Raw genomic sequence first — 20770 nt, 5'->3', positions numbered from 1 at the left:
GTCATGCTGGCCACATGACCTGAGAAGCTGTTTGCGGACAAACACCAGTTCCCTCAGCCTGAAAGCGAGATGAGCACCATACCTCATGGTTGCCTTTGACTGGACTTAACCGTCCAGGGCTCCTTTGCCTTTTCCCTAGATGCCGTATGTGCCGAGAACCATTGTGGTGTAAAGGTTAGAGCTTTGGAATGGCGCATAGGAGACCAGGACTCGACTCCCTACTCAGTCACGAGGCTCACTGGGTGCCCCTGGGCCAGTCACTGTCCCTCCGCCTAACCTACCTCACAGGGTTCTTGTGAGGATAAAATGGGAAGGGGACACCCATGTTTGTCACCTTGAACTTCTCGGAGGAAACATCTGTATATAATAGCTAATATTTTAGTTTTATTGCTTCTTTTATTATATTGTACTTCATTGTATTACCCATTTGAATTCCATAGAATTCAAATTTCAGCAAAAAAGGTTGCCCTAAAAGTTGCCCACAGATGTGTGTTACAATGTGCATGTCTGAACCCACATGTTTGTCCAGCATGGACCTAAAATACGAATGTAACTTTTGGCAAAGAGTCAGGGTGCATTCATTAAAATGCATTAATACCTTCAACCCTTATACCCAATAAAGAATTTGTCACATCAGGAAAGAGTGAAAGATTGGTTTATTACACTTGGAAAAGAAAGACAAAGAATATACGTGCTGTGGATTACAAAATATGGGGGCAGCAAATAATCATGGATACAATCACATACCTGAATGCTATAGAGTAAAAAAGTCCCTCACTACCCCAAAAGCTATATATCATATAATATAGACAACTAGGAATGCGTATGGCTACTGACTAGGACTACTTTAGCGCAAGACGTTTACACTTTTACCATAATCTGAAAAATGAAAAGACATCATTGTTCTGCTAATTTCAACATGCAACCTTGTCATATTATGCGCAGAGTTATATTATGTTTGGCAGCTGTGCATAACGTCTGAGATTTTCATATAAAAATGGCATACATTTAATAAAATTGGATGCAATCTGTGAATGTAAAAACTTGTTTGAAATCACTTTTGTTTCCAGGTCTTTAAGGCAAGCATTCTGATGGCATTGTTGGTTACAACTTGTATCTATCTTTTAAGGCCTGCAGTGCATGTTCTTTGGTTATATTTTCCCAGTCCTCTGGCAGATCAGCTGGTTTAGCATTGTACTGTCTGGCAAAGTCATAATTGAACATTTTGAAAATGTACTTCCAGTAATCAGAAGCTTTGATACTGGGATCAGGTTGGATACGCCAGTCTGGATAATACTTACGATACTCTTTGTATGGATGCCATTCATAATTTGTGTCCTGATTTCGGAACACTTGATCGGTGGACACATTGGTGGAGCACAGAGAACATATCAGCTTTTCTGAATCTATATATCTGAATCTTCCAAATCCTTGAGGTCGATGGATTGTTGCAAAATGCTCCCGATGAGCGCTCCCTCCAGCTTCACAGGGGGTGTAGCAGAAGGGACACTGCTTCCCACAGCCAAACATTTGCTTGAAGATTTCGTCTTGGGGCTTCACAGGCAGTTTGGAGAATTTGGATTTGATATCCAAGTCTCTAAACCTGCTTAATATTTGTTCTTGCAAATTAGGAAGGAAGCTTTCAACAAAAGCAAAAAAGTGGCCAGGATCAAATGCCTGTTTCATGTGTGTCCCCACTAAACTATCCTTAGGAATGACTAACTCCTTCTGCATTTCTTGGGAAAAATCCTCCACAAATTCTGAGATTGTCGCAGCACCTTGATGCCTCAGCTTGTTCAATGTTTTTCCAATTCTGTCTAGTATTGCAGAGAAAATGTTTTCCTCCAGATTCTTCAGATCCTCATTTTTTGTATAGTAATCCACCATTTTTTTCAATATCCAACTCTTGACAAACTTTTCATAGGTTGTGATGTATTCAACATATTGGTCAAAATCCCACTTATTTAACAGATCCTTCAGGATAGTAAACTGGAAAAAACTCCGAGAGCCAAAGTCAATAGACTGCTCACTATTGTGAAAGTTGTCCACTATTTCCACCCCAAGTCTATTGTTGACATAATTCACTATAGCAGGATGGAGACACATTTCACAGAAATCTTTAGCTTGGATTTGATGGGCATCTTTTTCCTGATAAAGATTTCTGAAAATTGCAAAATAGTGGGGTTTCAGTTTTCCCAGGCGCATGTGAGGATCATTTTCCTTAACAAATTCTTCATGTCTCCTTTGAAATGCATGAGCTGCTTCTCCCAGGATGTGGAGCTTAAGGTCCACTTCAAAGCCAGGGGTTGTATGACGTTTTTGAACATCAGGCTCTTGAAGCGTCTCATTGATCATACACAAAAGTTCAATGCAGTAGGTTTCATCATAATCTCCTTTAGAATTGAGCTTTTCATTAATATATGAAGTGCATTTCGACAACAAGGAGTTAGCAAAAACTTTTATTATATGCATATACTCAGCCTGAGAATTAGAATTAAATAGACTTTTCCAAAATGGTGGTTGTACATGGTCATTTTTAATTTCAAAAGTGTGTATTCTGTAATTTAACAATCCTCTTTTTCCTGCTAATTTTTGTGTGTATAGTTTCAAATGAGAGCAGAAATTCTTTCTCAGATATGACTCAACTTCTGCATATATATCACGTTTCTCTAAGGAAATGGGTGGTATTTCCAACAAAGTTTCTCTCCACATTTCATCAAACTCTCTTTTTAATTCTTCTTCTTGTAATTTCTGCTTTTTGCCTCTGCATTTTTCAAGCAGCCTGTCAACCTTTCCTTCAATTGTTTTCTTGTATTGTGCTTGAAGAGCAGCAATTTTGTGTAGACCATTTCTAATCAGAATGGCATCTCGCAGTTTGTTAGAAGAATAATTTTCAAGTTCACGCTTGAGGCTGTTGGCACTCCTGACAAAATCTTCCTTGTACTTTTCTACCAGATGCAGATTTGCTGCTTCACTCCTGAAGTATTTATTCAAACTCTCCAAAATCTGCTCTTCCCCACGTGATAGGTTTTTTTGAAGTTCACATTTAAAATGACTGAAAGCAATTTTATCAGGTGACACATTCTGAATCAGAGTTTCCTGCTCAGATACCCAGAGGTGCATCTCTCTGCGGAAATCCCTGTCCCATTCAGAATATTTAATGGAGAGGTTGTTGTATGCTTCAGCTATGAGACTATTTTGGAAGCTAAAGATGAAGTTCTCATGTTTTACAGCATTCCACAGGCTCTTCACCCATTCAATGAAGTCAAGAATATTATTGGAAGGCCTGTTACGTGCATGGTCTCTTATGAATTCGAAAAGGCACTTCTTTAAATCAAAGACCTTTTCGCTATACCCCCTGTTGACTGGGGCCATTGGTGGGACTCCATGCCAAAGACCAGGGATGTACCAATTATTTGTTTCTGGGTTATACTCCATGATGTCTGAGAACTTGATATCCCTCCCAATATTTTCCATTTTTGCTGCAGCCTGGGTCATTTCATTCAGCTGTTCTAAAAGGTGCTTCCTGTCCCTCATGTTTTGGTCATGTGCAGAAACATCACTGACATTTTGGTGAACAAACTGGCAGCTGGGGCTTTGCCCAATCTCTTCCATCCTGAGGAAGGCATGGGTCACAATTTGCAGGATGTCCTTCATTTCGGTGGCATTTTCCATGGACATGTTTACGATGGTGATGTCGCTCAGCCCAATGACTAGAGTGGCTAATTCGTTGTCATGCTGATAGCTGTCTTCCAGTTTGGCCAGTTCAGGGGCTTTCAAGCCCTCTGTGTCTATCACCAGGATGAAGTCACAGCCAAGATCCTGAGCCAAATTCTCTGAGACGTTAAGAAGTGTCATGAAGGCACCTCGTGTGCACCGCCCACTGCTGACAGCAAACTGCAGGCCAAACATGGTGTTCAGAAGGGTCGATTTCCCAGTGCTCTGCACCCCCAGAACGGTTATCACCTTAATTTTGGATCGTCCACTTAGTTTCTTATGAAGCTCGGTCAGAACATCAGTTATCCACTGCAGGGGGATGTTGGATGCATCTCCATCCATCAGTTCAAGAGGAAACCCTTCTAGCATTAGGTCAGCTGCAATGCTTGGGAAATGAACAAACTGACTTCTGTGTTTTGCTATTTTGCCCTCATTAACCATGGAGTATTCTGCCTCATAAAACTGCCCCAGCTCACGCATGAAGTGCTCAACTCCCAAGGAAGAGGAAGATATCTGTCGGTCAATTTCTGCAGTCTTCTGGACATCATCTCCTGAAATTTTGTATTTCTCTTTGTACTCAGCCCTTAACTTGGAAAGGTTCTCTCTAGCAATATGATCCAGGTTGAACTTCATCCATTTCAGGAAGTAGTGCTTCTCTGCAGACTTCAAATGACTGATGGCATCAACAAATTTTATCAAGCCAGGGGAGAGGTCATATTGACTCTGCTGTTTACGCAGTTCCAGCCATTTGCCCTTCAGTTCAGACCTGTATTTTTCTGAAGGTTTGTCCCCCTGTCTTTTCATTCTGCACAGTTCTTTCTCCACTTTGGCCAGGTTTTTCCAGAGATCGCCCTGGAGTCTCAGCATTTCTTGCTTGTACCTTGCTACATCTTTTATGTCTGCGGTGATTTCTTCAGCACATTGGAGGGCATTCTGACATTCTTGGCCATCCACGTCTGCCTGAATCGAAAGTTCACATGTCACAGCACACATCTCTTGTACACTCATACACATCGGTTGAGAATTAAGTATTCCTCTCACAGTTGACCGTAACTTTCTCACAAATTCTGCCTTATTTCTCTTTGCAGATTGCATTAGTATGTTTGAATTACAGAGGTTAAGTATTGGAGCCAATTTATCTAAAACACCCAAAGCTTCGTGGCATTTGTTGCTGCCACGTTCCAGGATGAAATAGAACTGAGTTGATGTTCCCTTCAGCAAGGACAAGAGGTCATGTTGTCTTTCATCAATGGCTTCAGCAAATATGAACACGGCAGAGGAGACCTGTGTTAAAAAGCTAAACTGCACCCAGTGTGATTCAATGTCTCCACGAAGATTTGCAACTGCAATTGGCTCTGGAAAGAGATCTGAGCTTTTCTGCCCCCCCGGGAAATACCAGGCAATCTCCACAAGCCCATCAGCAATTTCTCGTGGGATGTCTCCGCACTCCATATCTCGGTGGAAGAAGAAATCATGGTGCTGTTGGGCAGGGCTGAGGAACTCACCGAGCAGTTTGGACTTGGAGAAGCTCAAGCTCCCCATCCTCACAAAGGAAATGGTTGGCATGGATGTCAACACCAGGCTCTCCTCCCTGAAGCCTCTGCTTTCAGCCAAGGAATGGGGCCTCCATATTTTCACGATGTCCCTCATGGCCCAGAGCATCAGGGTGCATTTGGGAGTCTCCAAGGGAGGGAGGAGCAAAGGCAGGGCAAACTGGCACATGGACATTTTGAGGAGGATCTCCTGTTGGAGGAAACTGTCAGAGCAAAGCAGAACAGCACAAAGGACATCAAGGGGGTTGACAGAATGACTCTCACCCATTTCAAGAGTCAAGAAAATGTCCTTATCAATCCTCTCATTCCCCTCATTTCTTCTAAGTACTTGATCATCAGAAACAACTTCTTCGAAGCTGGTGCTCCTGGCTGTCACATTCAGAGCCAATATCTTCCTCAGAAAATGCCAAGGCACATCTTCCCAGGTTTGAGGTGTGAATTCCTTCAAGCTCCCTGAACTGATTTTCAGGACTTCTTGGAGGGAGAGCGCCTTGCTTTTATGCTTTTCTAGATTTAATTTGCACAGAATATCCATAACTGCTTTTCTTCTCTCTGTAGAAAATGAGAAAAGTATTTAGTAATATATTAAAATTGATAATAGCATACCATAATAACAAACAAACAAAAAGTTGCCCCCTCACCCCATTTAAAAGGCTATGGATTGTTTAATTAGCGAAAGGCCTGAGAGAAGAAAAATATTTTTGCCCAGAGCCTAAAGATACAGTGGTACCTCTGGTTAAATACGCTTCAGGTTACATACGCTTAAGGTTACAGACTCTGCATACCCAGAAATAGTACCTCAGGTTAAGAACTTTGCTTCAGGATGAGAACAGAAATTGTGCTCTGGTGGCGCGGCAGCAACAGGAGGCCCCGTTAGCTAGAGAGGTGCTTCAGGTTAAGAACAGTTTCAGGTTAAGAACAGACCTCTGGAACAAATTAAGTACTGAACCCGAGGTACCACTGTATGTAACAAAGGCACCAGGCAAGCCTCCCTAGGGAGAGCATTCCACAAGCGGGGGGCCATTGCAGGAAAGGCCCGTTCTTGTGTTGCCTCCCTCTACATCTCTCATGGAGGAGGCACAAGAGGATGATTGCAGGATCTCGGTTGATTTGTATGGGGGGAGGTATTGTGGTGCTGAACGGTTTCAGGATGGTCCTACTCTGTGGTTTCATGTAGATGTTAAACAGCAAAGGAGATAAAATTGAACCATGAGGAACTCCACATTGATGGTTCCATGGAGCTAAAGAACACCCCTTAACATCACCGCAAAGCAGTGCCACCTGCTCCTAGCTTGGATAGCCAGTTCGGAAAAATACTACGGTAGATGGTATTGAAAATCGAGAAGAATTTACAAGAACACATTTTCCCTATCTCTCTCCTGACAGGACAGGCATCTCCAAACTAAGGCTTATGGGCAGGATGCGGCCCGCCAGGGTCCTGGACCCAGCCCTCCCAGGGCCAGGAGGGGTCTGGGTAGAAGAGAGGCGACCCATGCGCCCTGGACCCCGTACGCCCCGTCTCCCCCTCATGGCCTCCTTGCCCACCTGCGAGCATGCCGCCTGGGCAACCCGGGCCTCTCCCCGCCCACCTCCCCGCCCAAGAGGCTGGCGGTACATAGTCAGTGGCCGTCCCTGCCTGCCTGCCTCAGCCGCCACCTCCCTGGGTGCCCGCCGGATGACTAAGTGCATGTGATTTATTTTAGCCTATTTTTTGCAGGAGTATATTTATTTTAAGGTGGTTGATGGTAGAAGTAAATATAATGCAGTTTTAATGTGGTTGGAACAATCACCATCCTACTTAATTCTGCTATGAGAGCGTAAGATCTCTCTTCCAAAACTCACTCTCCAACACACCCTGCATTCCCTTTCCACTGTGATGATGATTAGGAGGGATTACCTGGGGTGGGGTCTTTATTCTCTTGCTCCGATTCTTCCTGAACATCATCTTCTTTCTCTTGACTTGGACAACCTAGAGACAGAAGCTCACATTAGCACAACCATCTAAACTTGCCCTCCCCAATGTGGCAACCTATTTACGTATATATTTCCTTTGAAACATCTCCAAGTGGTTTAACAACAAAAGCTACATGCTGGGATTAAAATCACCACTTAAAAGCATATTCCTATTAAGGGACCAAAATAGGATAGACCTTGCTGCAGCCTTGACCAATGTTCATAACAACACCTGAGACCACACAGCAGCAGCGAGGAGAACCAAAGGTGTACTAGTAAATTCTGTCCTTCAGGAGCTTCTCAGCTACCCATGTACTTCTCCAGCAGATCATGTCATTTCTCCTGCTCTGGAAAAAAATATCCCTGAACTGCAACCCCTCACTTTCATTACACCGTTGATTAGGTGGGATTACCTATTTCAAGATCCATCTTCTCTTCCTCTGGGTGTTTCTGAATTTCACCTTCCTCTTCACTCACTGAGCAACCTAGAAACAAACAAGTTGAAATAGCAAAATTGTGTAAACATTCTGAACAGTATACTAGATCAGGGGATGGATAACCTGTGGACACGCCCTCCCAAGGTCCAACAACTTCCATCATTCTTGACTACTGGCCATGCTGGCTGGAGCATGATGGGAGATGGGGGACCACAGGTTCCTCACTCCTGGAAATAGATGCCAAGGCCTTGCTGCGGGGATTATACAGACTCTTCTTTAATGTGATACAGCTCAGTAATTTCCTTCCTTCCCAGATCTTTGTGCTTTTTGATCCTTTCGGTATTGACTTTTTAGGTGCACTCTTGCTTTACGAAAGTAAGTACCTTTGAAAACGTCTTCATTTGCATCCAGAAGTGTTCTTGGGCTGTGATCTTTCTCCTTGGGGAGTGAATGCTCTAGGAAGGAACACAGAAATATGCTCCTGGTGAAGGTGTAACTTTGGCATATATTCCAGTGAAACCCAGGCAAGCCATCTGCCAATGTGACACCATGGCATGGCCAATCAGTGCCCTCTGCCAGGGGAAGTATAGTGTCACCACCAGCATTGCAAGTGGCGCCACTCGGCACCACATGCAGGTAAGCTCTCTGTCGGCAAAGGCCAGTCTCTCCACTTCAAATGTTGCCTCCGTGGGCCAAACACTTGTGAGCAGGTTTGCTTTGCAGAATCGAGGTGAGCAGAACAGAGAGCCAGTGTGCACACAGCGCTTTGCAATGATCCCCCGAGGGGGAAGAAGCAGTGCTGGTCCAAGTTACTTTGCTGCCTGAGGAAAAGGGCAAGATAGTGCCACTCACCCTGTGTCCTGACTGGACTGGCTGTTGAATCTGACATTCCCACTGGTGGCAAAACAGTGTCCTTTACTGTACATGGGGCCAACAGGCCACCTAGGAGGGTGTAGGGCAGGCTGGGGGCCCCAGACAGTTCTCTCTCTTCAGCCCCTTGTTGTCACTCTGTACCTCCAGCCCATGACACCTGAGGTATCTGCCTCTCCCTGCCTCATAGCAGGGTCAGCCTAGGGAAGGAAGGTTACGCCTGCTCACAGAAATTGCAGCCCCTCCTTCAAAAACATCAGCTTCCAGGTTCAAGGAGTATGGGCACCAGCTCCTCACTATTGCTCATGTCTGCTCTTGCAGCTTCCAGGACCTCACAACTACATTCCCTATGTCATTGGTTCCAACATGCACCCTGGCCACCAACTGCTCCCCAGCACTATCTCCCAGGCTGACTACCAAATGGCTGAGGGTGGCAGCCTTTTCCACCAAGGTGCGACTGGCATCAGTGTGTTCTGCCATAACTAAAGGGGCCCCATTTTACATACACCTTCCATATTTACCACCACCAAATTATTTCCCATTTCTGCATAGCTTCTAAGAACATTACGAAGAGCCTGCTGGATCTATACCCGGAGGTCTCAGGGCGGTTCACAGAACAAGGGGCGGTTCACAGAACCATCCTGTTCTCAGACAGGCCAAGCCAAATGCCTGTGGGAAGCCTGAAGCAGGATTCGATGATGCACAGCTCTGGGCAAAAATGGGTCACCTGACATCCTTGGGATATCAGGTGAATGGCAAGGTTTGGGAAGAATGGTGAGACTCACCGTGTTTTTGAACTTGCAGGGCATGTTTTGAAGCAGGACATACAACTTCTAACCATTCCAGGAACTGGCTACAGGCAGCTTCCCCTTTTTCTTGTATCAGAATAAGCAATTCTCTACTTTTTTTCTTTGAGTCTTCAGTTTTCTCCAGGCCCTCATATTCTTCTTTTGTGATGACAGTTTTTATGCGTAAGTCATCTAAAACACAGTCTATGTCCTTCTGAAGTATACCAATTAATTGCTTTCTCCCTTTGAGTATAATTTCACAGCTGGACATAATCCCTCAAAGCAGCAGTCTGTGGAAGAAACACTTTATTTAAAGAGTAAGAGGAGGGGGGAAGAATTAGAACCTGTTCAACTTTCAGAAAAAACAGACAGGACAAAAAAAAATGGATTTGGCAATGAGGCCTCTAAATTTGAAATAGTGCTGTTAAATAATGACACCAAGATTATCACAAGGATGTACCGAGAAGGTGAAGGTGGTCATGATTAGACGTCCCATTATAATAAGGGAATGGGAATCACTCTGGAAAATTACGGTAACATGAACTTTACTGCATGTTGCACCATCAAAGAAAATATGATGAAAATGCAGTTTCGATGGTACCTTACACCATCAAAAATCTCCAAAATGTATAAAAATAGTTCGAATAAGTGTTGGAAGTGTGGAGAAAAAATAGGAGATTTTTATCATATGTGGTGGACATGCAGAAAAGTCCAAAATTTTTGGAATATTGTTTATGATGAGATGAATGTCTGTAATGACATTAATGAATTTCAATAAATATTTTTTTCATCCCCCCTAAAAAGAACCTGTTTAGCTTTCAAAAGTTGTCTTATACCAAATCAGATTTTTGTTTTCCTACTTCAGCTGAAAACTGTGGGTGGTTCCAGATGTGCTATTTTAGGGTGGGATTCAGTCGCTTAGCAGCAAATTTAATTTGCGCAATTTGATTTTTAGCACTTGCACCACAAAACCCCCTCCCCTCTTCTGCCAGACAGTTTTGAGCCCTTGGCAAGGGGCTGTATTGGCACCTCCAAAGCTGGAATAGACCATGGACCAGAAATGTTTTCTTTTTGTTGCCTTTCACTCTCTGCCAGTGACTTCCTCCTCGGCCACTGGGGTCAGGTGTGCTCTGTTCTGCCTCTCCTTCTCTATCTGTCTGTCTGTCTGTCTGTCTGTCTGTCTGTCTGCCTGCCTGCCTGCCTGCCTGCCTGCCTGCCTTCCTGCTCCCACTCACTGCTTTCCCTTCTGCCTTCTACCTGCCTCCCTCTCTCCCTTTTTCCTCCTCCTGCAACTCATGCTCACCCTCTCTGCCTTTTTTCACTCTAAGCTGCTCACACCAAGTAGGAGCCACACAGGGCTGCTGCCACAGCCCATGCTGGTTTTCTCCACCAGCGCGCCTGCATGTCTCGTCGCTGCCCCCCCCCCCCAGCAGCAGAGGAGCATCCCGGGCAGTGTACTGACAGGCAGCCACTCTGAGTCACTCTGGGAGTATCCAGGATTCTTTTTTGGGGGGGGGGTCCCCTATTTTTAATGCTTTTCAATAATTTCTGAGGATCTGCCGCTAACAGGAAGTGGTGATTCACTCCATGCTGTGAAATGCTTCTCTGCCTCTTCCTGCGCAGCAAAAACTTCAGTAAAAGATACAGAACACAGCATTTTTTTATGGTCAGTCGGCAACCATACTGATTATGCCTACCAGTTTTTCCTTGCTCTATATAGGTTTTCAAATAGGAAGAACACAATGCAACCAATTTCCAAAAAAATATATAAAATCTCTTTTGTGTTGTTCACCACAAGATAGATAGAAATAGGGGTTCGGCGAGTGGACTGATAATGAAATCAAAGGCATTACAGTAGAGGTTAGGAGAATCTACAGAAAGTCTAGAGAGACAGGCAGCTCCTGATTGCCTGATACATATTTCGTTAGAACCAAGCAACTTAGGGAGTCTATCCAGCTTGGCTAGATAAGACACAACCAGGCTTGCTGGGACTCGCTGCTTTCAGCCATCCTTACCAATGATCATAAGAAATTTTGGAAGGCTATTGCAGACCCCCCACAGACTCAAGAGCACTGACTGATATTGATTCCATCTATGCTTTGGGTAGAGCTTTTTAAGGCGATCTTTTATGACGATTGTATTCCATCAGACAGCCAAGATCTTGCCCCTTCCTCAACCCTGGTCAAGCGGCCCCCTGTCTCCATTACTGAAGTCAAAAATTTAATTTTTCATTGAAACTAGGCAAAGCCGCAGGCCATGATGCCGTCCCATCTCCTAATTAAAGCCAAGCCAGACTGGTGGGCTCCGATTCTAGCGGAACTATTCACTGTGGTGGACAGAACTGGAATTATGCCTAAAAGGGGGGCAAAAAGTTACCTTCCAACTATCGACCAATAAGCCTATTGTCAAATACTGGGAAATTGTATACAAAACATCTATTATCCAAATTAACTACGTGGCTTGACGTGACAACATCATAGGCCCAGAGCAGGCAGGGTTTAGACCAGGGAAATCCACTTTACGTAACTGTATAGTGCTATCCCATTTAGCTGCCAAGTACACACGGCACCATAAAGAAGGCCTATTTGTGGCCTTTTTAGATCTTCAGGTTGCTTTTGACTCAGTCAACAGGGGGCTGTTATGGTCCAAACTGGAGTCACTGGGCTTAGACCCCAGGTTACTTGACCTGATTAAAAAGCTTTACTCAAATAATACCTGTAATATAAGAATAATTTCAGGGGACAAGGTGTCAAACCCTGTTGCTTTAAATTGAGGTGTGAAACAGGGCTGTGTTCTTGCTTCCTCTCTTTTTAATCTCTTCTTAAATGACCTTGCCCCAGTACTAAAACTGGTGGATGGTCACAGCCCAAAACTCAATGCATCCAAAATTCCCATTCTCCTATATGCAGATGATATGATTCTGCTCTCACGGACTAGAATCGACTTAAAGCGTTTGTTAAATGCCTGTATTGACTATCTGTTGAGAATGAAAATGAGTATGACCTTCGATAAAAGCAAAATAATGGTCTTGGGGAATTCTCGTAAGAGATATAGTTGGGTCTTTGCTGGGAAACACACCCAGCAGGTATTTGAATTCAACTATTTGGGGATCACTTTCCATCACAGGCTCCGGTGGTCTTCACACTGCGCAGAGGCGGTAAACCCCAGCAAGCTGTCTAAGCAGGCCATATCACACCTCTTTGCAACAAGAGGTAACCAACACATCCCTTCTGCCCTCAAGGTTTTTAATGCTAAAGTTAGAGCTCAACTGCTCTATGGAATTTCAGTCTGGATGTCAGGGTTTACCCAGTCAGTGGAACGAATCCAGGCAGCCTTTCTATTTAAGATTTTTGCTGTCCCATGCTGTGTAACTTACGCAGCCCTGTGTTTAGAGGGAGGCCAACATAAGCTAGAGTTTTCTTTTATGCTGGCAAATATACTTAGCGAAGTTCTGTCAGACTCCTTCCCTTCCCCAGGGCTACAACTGTTTTGCACAAAGATACGGCAACTCGGGCTTTCAGAGAATCTCCTGGGTGCTGTGGCTTTCTCAATCGCCAAGGCCATGTTAAAAACTAGGCTGTGGGACATAGATCGCCAGGAACTAATCTCAGCTGTGGAAAAAACATGCCCCCCTCTTTATTTCCGTCTCTCTTGGGCGCAGGAATTTAACTTTAATTATTTACAATTTTTGTTTAACCCGCAATAAAGAAGGGCTTTTTCACTGGCTAGGTTCAATTCTAATCCTTCTCATCTCCTTTGGGGTAGATCTGCGGGTATAGCAGAAGGAGATAGGATCTGCCCATGTGATGCCCACCTGGTGGAAACTCTAGCTCACATGGCCCTTAAATGTAAAATGTATGATGATCTCCATCAACAATTTCTAGACCATCTATGTATACCAACATGGAAACCAGAGACCGAGGCTATATGCTTCTTATTACAGGGTAGAGACTAGGAGTTCACTAAGACAGTAGCTAAGTTCCTCTATTTGATTTTTTTGTCCCGAAGTACGCTACAGGACCCAGCCCTTGATGGTGACCCACAGAGATGAAATAGATTGCTCACCTCTTCTTCCCTTTGGCAAATGACTGTATTGTTGTAATGGCGACGAGATCGCACTATGTATTTACAGTGGTACCTCGGATTAAGTACTTAATTCGTTCTGGAGGTCCGTTCTTAACCTGAAACTGTTCTAACCTGAAGCACCACTTTAGCAAATGGGGCCTCCTGCTGCTGCCACGCTGCTGGAGCACGATTTCTGTTTTCATCCTGAAGCAAAGATCTTAACCCGAGGTATTATTTCTGGGTTAGCGTAGTCTGTAACCTGAAGCGTATGTAACCCAAGGTACCACTTTATTCTGAATGTTTGTATGTGATGCCAATAAAGGCTTGATGATGATGATAAATAGATAGATACCGTATTTTTCGCTCGATAACACGCACTCGACCATAACCCGCATGTAGTTTTTAGAGGAGGAAAACAAGAAAAAAATATTCTAAAGGAAACAGTGGATGTATGATTTTTGTGGTTCATGCTGTGGCCACAGACATGTGATCTGACGGTGAGTTTGGGGTAGCCCAATGCAAAAATCCTGAGGATCCATGTGGATCCATGCTAAAGTCGCCCTAAAGTCGCAGGGGCGCTGGGGGAGTGAACGGGAAGCAAGAGAAGGAGAACGATCCCTCACACACACAAAGACACACAGAGTATCAATCCTAAAGTCGCAGGGGCGCTGGGGGAGTGAACGGGAAGCAAGAGAAGGAGAACAATAGCTCAAGTACATACACACACACACACACACACACACACACACCCCTACAGTGGCTAATCCAAAATCGGACAGCAAAAAACTGCAGGCAGGGACAGAGAGCGCGGGGTTGTTTTAAAGCAGCCAACCCCGCTCTGCTTCTCTCCCTCCTCCCCGGCTCGGCTCGCTGACAGGAGCCGCTTACACCCGCTTTGCAGTTTCAAAGCGAGCCATGGACTGCTCACAACTGCAGCAGATTTCCCTGCCATCTGTAGGCATTTGCTCCATAACACACACAGACATTTCCCCTTACTTTCTAGGAGGAAAAAACTGCATGTTATGGAATGAAAATTAACGGGTAGATGATAGATGATAGATAGATAGGTATAGATGATAAATAGATGATTGATAGATAGATAGATAGATAGATAGATAGATAGATAGATAGATAGATAGATTTGCTACTGAAGGAACCACTGATTTGGACACATAGAGGGTACTAATATCACCCCAAATGTAGGGCAGGATTTATCACAATTGGAAATTTAATAAGGAAGAGTTTGTGAAATGTACACAAACTCTAAGCATTCACATAAGATGTATGCTTTGCATCTCAGGTAGAAAGGAATAGAACCTACCTTCTTTTCTCTGTAGGAGCAGCAAAAGGCTTCTCAGCTCCAGCTAGCAAACAACTAGAGCAGAGGAAGTGATATGTGAAACTTTAAGCTTCACTCTCTGAGATGGGTTCTGAGATAACACGTGACTTCTACTAAACTGTTTCTGTTGCACTTCCTCCCCCACCCCAAAAGGAATGTAGCATCTGCCTGCATGTTTCCTTTAAGGACTGATTAAGAGAGGGAACTTGAGTACTGTACAGTGTTTGGGCTGGGTGGGTTAAATTGCTCTCTCATCCATTACAAAATGGTGGAAAGGAATTGGCTCACAGCCCTTTGGAGTTGGGGGTTCACTTTGTCCTTTACAGAAGAAGGCAGGGTCTTTTTTTCTCCGTGTTGCTGTCACTGAGTAACAGAGACTCCAGGATTTCAAGAAAGTCTGTCCCATCCCTAGCTGGAGACCCCAGGGGTTGAACCTGGGACCTTCTGCATACAAAGCAAATGTCCCAACCACTGAATCAGAGTCTTCCAATGGCTTGCAATCGTATGCTGTGCTGCGTGTCATCAAGGGAGCAATGAGGCTCTTGTTGAGCAGCTTCTGAAGAGTATGATAGGAGTGCTATTTTAACTAATCAAAAAGACCACATGTGTAAATCTGACGTATCAGGCAGGTATTGTGATGTGGGTGTATGTTCCTGTTTCCTTTTTTTATTATATAATAATATTTATTAAGGTTTTAAAAATACAACAAAGAAGAAAAAGAAAAAACAACAACAAAAATATCAAGAAAAACAAAGACATTCAAACAACAAAAAAGAAAATACACAAAAATACAATAAACCTTATTAACTTAACTTCATTTGCTTGTTTCTTTGACCTCCTCCCGCCTCCCTTTTTCGTATTCTGCTTCAATTAATTATTTCAGCAAATCCTTTCCATCTTTCCCCAATTTTTAACCATTAATTTATCTTAACATAGTATAATTTTACTTTCCCTCATTTCCTTCAATAATCTATTTGACTTAAGTCCTTTATAGTATTTATACAAAAGTCACATAGTTTCTTTCCAGACTCCTTCTAAACTTCCTCAATTTTGCTATATTTTTGTAAATAAACTTTAAATTTCTTCCAGGCTTCTTCCACCGACTCTTCTCCCTGGTCCCAGATTCTGCCCGTCATTTCGGCCATTTCCATCATGTCCATCGCCTTCATCTGCCATTCTTCCCGGGTGGGTAGATCTTGTGTCTTCCAATATTTTGCGATCAGTATTCCTGCTGCTGTTGTAGTGTACTGTGATGGGATGATGAGCTGCTTGTGCGTAAAAGCGTAGTCCCTCAGAGTTTGGCCAGATTTGCAAAGCTCTGTCTATAACGGAGCCCCTTAAGCATGGCTCCCTCAATCGCTGGCAGAATCCAACAGTGGGCGTTTGCGGAATCTCTTCCAACATAAAAGCTCCTTAACGGAAACGTGTCTTCTGGACTCTCGGCGTGACAGTTTCCAGCGAGGGGTGGGTATCCCTATAGGAGGTCCTGAAACCTCCCCACTGCTTTCGCTAGAAGTGTCCCTGAGCCATCCCTCTGACTCACTTTCCCTCAGAGCTCCTTCTCTCTCCCTGCTGGTTCCCTCCTCTGCTGCTAAGTCTCTCCTAGCCTCCGTGAGCCCTTCCACCACCTGCCCTTCCGATGGCAGTTCCCTGACACGTACATAAAGAAAGTTCTATCCTTCTTAGGCACCAATTGGCCAACCATGCCCAAGAGGAAGGCCTCTCGTTTCTTCAGAAAGGTATATTTAAATACCTTTTTTATTTCATTATAGATCATTTCCCAGAAGGTCTTGATCTTTGGGCATGTCCACCAAAGGTGAAAGAATGTACCTTCAGACTCTTTACATTTCCAGCATTTATTATCGGGCAAATGGTAGATTTTTGCAAGCTTGACTGGTGTCATGTACCACCTGTAAATCGTTTTCATTATATTCTCTCTTAAGGCATTACATGCCGTAAATTTAATACCTGTGGTCCATAACTGTTCCCAGTCAGCCATCATGATATTATGTCCAACATCTTGTGCCCATTTAATCATAGCTGATTTCACAGTTTCATCCTGGGTATTTCATTTCAACAGCAAGTTATACATTTTTGACAAATTCTTACTTTTGGAATCTAGCAACAATGTTTCCAGTTTTGATTTTTCCACCTGAAATCCAACTTTCTTATCCGAATTGTATGCCTCCATTATTTGATAATAATGGAGCCAATCACGCACTTTGTTTTTTAAATTTTTCGAAACTCTGTAATTTCAATCTATCGCCCTCTTGTTCCAAAATTTCCCAATATTTCGGCCATTTGACCTCCATATTGAGCTTTTTCTGAGCTTTCGCTTCCATTGGAGATAACCACCTTGGGGTTTTATTTTCAAGCAAATCCTTGTACCTTATCCAAACATTAAACAAAGATTTCCTAACAATATGGTTCTTAAATGCTTTATGTGCTTTGACCTTATCATACCACAAGTATGCATGTCATCCAAATACATTGTTAAATCCTTCTAAGTCCAACACATCAGTGTTTTCAAGAAGCAGCCATTCTCTCAGCCAGCAAAAAGCGGCTGAGTATGTTCCTGTTTCCAACCCACAGCGACGGTGCTTCCTGAGGACTGCAGCCCCACCCGCTTCCTTCCTCCCTTGCTTGTTTTTCGATGCTGCAGCCTCTGCAGTCTCGCGACTTTTGCTGGAACGGGCCAGCAACTAGCTACGGTTTTGCCCCTTCCTGCTGTCCAGTTGCCCTCGGGTAGATTTGGCCTCATGTGCCCGGCTGCTGAAAACCCTGCCGGGTCTGGGCGAGGGTGACCTGAAGAAGTTTGCGGGCAAACCGCAGGATCCCTGTCCTGAAAGGCTGTGCCCATATCCCTGAAAAGTCTCCTGGAGGAGGTCGATGCTTGGTGCCTTGCAGACCTCTTGATCAGCTACCACATCGCATCCTGGACGGGATGGCCGACACACCAAGGGACATTGATGGCAAGGACGAGGCAAGCAGCCTGGTCCTCTCCTTTACCAGGCCAGGTAAACCTGCGTGCGTCCCGATCGTCCCAGGAGTTGAGTCTGCCCTGGCAGCAGATTTCTTGGCTGTGCGTGCCTTCATATGCAAAGCCTGTTGATAGCAATCAGATACATTGGTACCTTGGGTTACATATGCTTCAGGTTACAGACTCCACTGACCCAGAAATAGTGCTTCAGGTTAAGAACTTTGCTTCAGGATGAGAACAGAAATCGTGCAGCGGTGTCGCAGCGGTGTCGCAGCGGCAGCAGGAGGCCCCATTAGCTAAAGTGGTGCTTCAGGTTAAGAACAGTTTCAGGTTAAGAACGGACCTCCAGAACGAATTAAGTACTTAACCTTAGGTACCACTGTACACAGAAGCCACCTAAGGGCCCAAGGAGGTCTTTGGCCATAAGCGTAGCCAGGGGGGTGCAGGAGGGCAGCTACCCCCACCAAGTCAAGTCAATAAATAAAAATACTTAACTGATCAATTGCGTCACAGATAGATCAGTTCTCCCTCCCCCTAACAAAAGTCCTGCCCTCCCCTAACATACCGTAAATCCTGGCTACGCCCATGCTTCGCCCTCCCCCAATAAAATATTTTTCCCCAACTTGATGAGCATTGCCATTCAAGTGGTGTGTGTGTGTGTGTGTGTGTGTGTGTGTACAGCATCATGTGCTTGATTATGCAGGGATGGGGCTTACCTGCCCCTCCCCCAATGTTTTATTCAGGTTGGCACCTCTGACTTGTGTAAAGAGTTACTATTATTCCTTAAGGCATTACAAATACTTTCAGCACCCTTAGGATACACAGAACAGCAAAAACAAAGGAAAGGAATTGTCTCAGTCCTTTGGACTTGGGGTTCGTTTTGTCCTATGCAGAAGGCAGAGTCTTATTCCCCTCCTGCTTCAGCACTGCAAATATTTAACAACAGGCCTATAATAAGTTCTGAAAGCTTGCAGGCCTTCCCAGGCCCTCTGGAACACCAGAGGCTTCCATCTAATATCTGAACTGGTCCATCTAGTAAGTTGGTCCAGGACTGAACCTGGGGCCTTCTGCATGCAAAGCATGTGGCCTGTCACTCAGCCCAGCCTGACTTACTTTGACTTTGAATGTGCTATGAAGGGAAGGGGAAGGGGAAATAATATATTTTATGCTGGTAAATGGGGGCTCACTGGATTCCCCCCCAATCAATATTATTACGCAAAACAGTGAGAAGAGCATGGCCTTCACATACCTTTCTACTGAAAACTCTGAAAATATTGAAGGAGTCTGAGCTAAAGAAGTTCAAGCGCAAACTCCACCATTTCCCCATCAAGAAGCGCTTTGTGAATATTTCAAAGGAGTTGCTGGAAGAAGCAAGTGTTTCGGACCTCAGCCAGCTGCTCCTCGTCTACTATGGCCCGGATTATGCCTTGCAAGTGACGGCCAGAGTTCTGAAAGCCATCAACTGTGAGCTGCAGGCACACAGGGAAGGTAAGGAATTTGGGAATCAATAGCCAATGGTTTTGAACAATGCTCATCATTGCTATGTGGTGATCTGAACCCCGCAAGAAGTTTTGGGTCACACCAAATATCCACAATATGTAGAAAAATAAAGAGGAAGTGAACATGTGTACCCCAAAATAAGTTCAGGGTCACTTCAGATAATATGCTCACCATTCTCTATTAGGTGGCATTGAGTTGTGTCCAGTCCAATGCTTTTGGGTGGCACAAAATGCCATTAAGGGTGTCTGCCCATGCCAATACAGTGGTACCTCGGGTTACAGACACTTCAGATTACAGATGCTTCAGGTTACAGACTCCACTAACGCAGAAATAGTACCTCAGGTTAAGAACTTTGCTTCAGGATGAGAACAGAAATCGCACGGCAGCCGCGCAGTGGCAGCAGGAGGCCCCATTAGCTTAAGTGGTACCTCAGGGTAAGAACAGTTTCAGGTTAAGAACGGACCTCCAGAACAAATTAAGTTCTTAACCCGAGGTACCACTGTAACAGCCAAACTATGTGAAAGAAAGGAAGAGGAGGGAGGCAGGAAATTAAATGGCATTTTCCACAAAGGTTATTTTCCACAAATTTTCAGGGTAGTGAGTTGAAATAGTTTCTTCTAGACAATTTACAACCCTCCCCCAATATTTTTTGTAACAGTTTTACTTTATATATTGCTTAAAATTGAAAATCAAAACCATAGCTTATTCAAGGAGGAGAAATTGTGTTGTTTACTCAATCGGAAGGGGCCAACATTTGCTGCACAGATAAATTCTGCCGCTTTTGAATAATTTCCGATTGTGCGGTTTGGATGCAGCCAAGCCTGCTTTGACAACACAGACATTATATGGACTCTGCATTCAACTCCACTCCCACTTGCCATACACACTGGAAATATATTTGGGGTGGGGAGTCAGTGTGCCCCCCCCCCAGGCATTGGATGGAGATTAAGAACATAAATAGTTTCACACCAATAAATGTTTCTTTGGGGGGGCAATTAAACAAATAAGACTATGGGGGAATAAACAACTGGTATGGATCTTTCCCACTCGCAGATGACCTGGTCATGCCTGCTAATGTGGACAGAATGCAGAGAGAGGTGGGAAAGAAACAAGTGTGGTAAGTTCATTGCTATTTTGCTTGGCATCTTACAGAGAAAGGGCCAGGACTCCTGTCTGCAGCATTTCACGTTAGTTGGCATGAGGCAACATTAGCAATTTCCTTGGGAGGGAGATGCAACTAGAAACAAGGATGGGCAAATCTGTTACTAGGGTGGACCGTGCTTTGTTTTTGGGTGATAAGTAATAGTTTCCTGGTCAACGTGGGGAGACTCATCCTTGAAGAAATCTTGGGTGCGAGGCCAGAGGGCAACCTGTCAGCCAGTTCAAGCTTCTGTATGCTCGGCCATTGGTCATGCTTTGCAAGCAGAAAATGTCACTAAGGCCAGGCAATGGGGTACAACCTGGAGAAAGATGCAAAATGGACCACAAAGACGAGATATATACTTGACAGTTATTAAAGTGGTGGCAAATCACATCATAGTTTCTTTTCATTATGGATTATTTAAGCA

At 44.2% G+C, this 20770-nt stretch overlaps 2 protein-coding genes across 16 annotated transcripts in view; one reads left to right on the top strand and one right to left on the bottom strand.

Moving 5' to 3' along the window:
• Positions 1-639: 639 nt before the first annotated feature.
• The window catches only part of LOC309353951 (up-regulator of cell proliferation-like), a 54750-nt gene continuing 34619 nt past the window's right edge, over positions 640-20770 (bottom strand). For 10 of the 13 annotated variants that reach the window (XM_081883582.1, XM_081883581.1, XM_081883588.1 and 7 more), the window contains 3 exons: positions 7637-7708; positions 7168-7239; positions 640-5822 (listed from right to left, as the gene is read on the bottom strand). In XM_081883582.1, coding sequence (XP_081739708.1) covers positions 1105-5822; positions 7168-7239; positions 7637-7708 — 4862 coding nt within the window. In that variant the 3' untranslated portion in view covers positions 640-1104. Of the gene's footprint in view, positions 5823-7167; positions 7240-7636; positions 7709-8043; positions 8116-9315; positions 9623-14704; positions 14750-20770 lie in introns of those variants that run through there. The other 3 variants (XM_081883584.1, XM_081883585.1, XM_081883583.1) reach the window with 3 other exon arrangements.
• LOC309353969 (uncharacterized protein) overlaps positions 17421-20770 on the top strand; it is a 50637-nt gene continuing 47287 nt past the window's right edge. For 2 of the 3 annotated variants that reach the window (XM_081883635.1, XM_081883634.1), the window contains exons 1-3: positions 17421-17739; positions 18927-19190; positions 20256-20319. In XM_081883635.1, the coding sequence (XP_081739761.1) occupies positions 17667-17739; positions 18927-19190; positions 20256-20319 (401 nt within the window). In that variant the 5' untranslated portion in view covers positions 17421-17666. The remainder of the gene's footprint in view (positions 17740-18926; positions 19191-20255; positions 20320-20770) is intronic. The other variant, XM_081883636.1, reaches the window with a different exon arrangement.

Source organism: Podarcis melisellensis (genome assembly GCF_964234715.1).
Source record: "Podarcis melisellensis genome assembly, chromosome: 13".
In the NCBI taxonomy this organism is placed as follows: Eukaryota; Metazoa; Chordata; class Lepidosauria; order Squamata; family Lacertidae; genus Podarcis; species Podarcis melisellensis.
The sequence above is the reverse complement of the archived record's forward strand: the minus strand, read 5'-3'. Positions and strand labels throughout refer to the sequence as shown.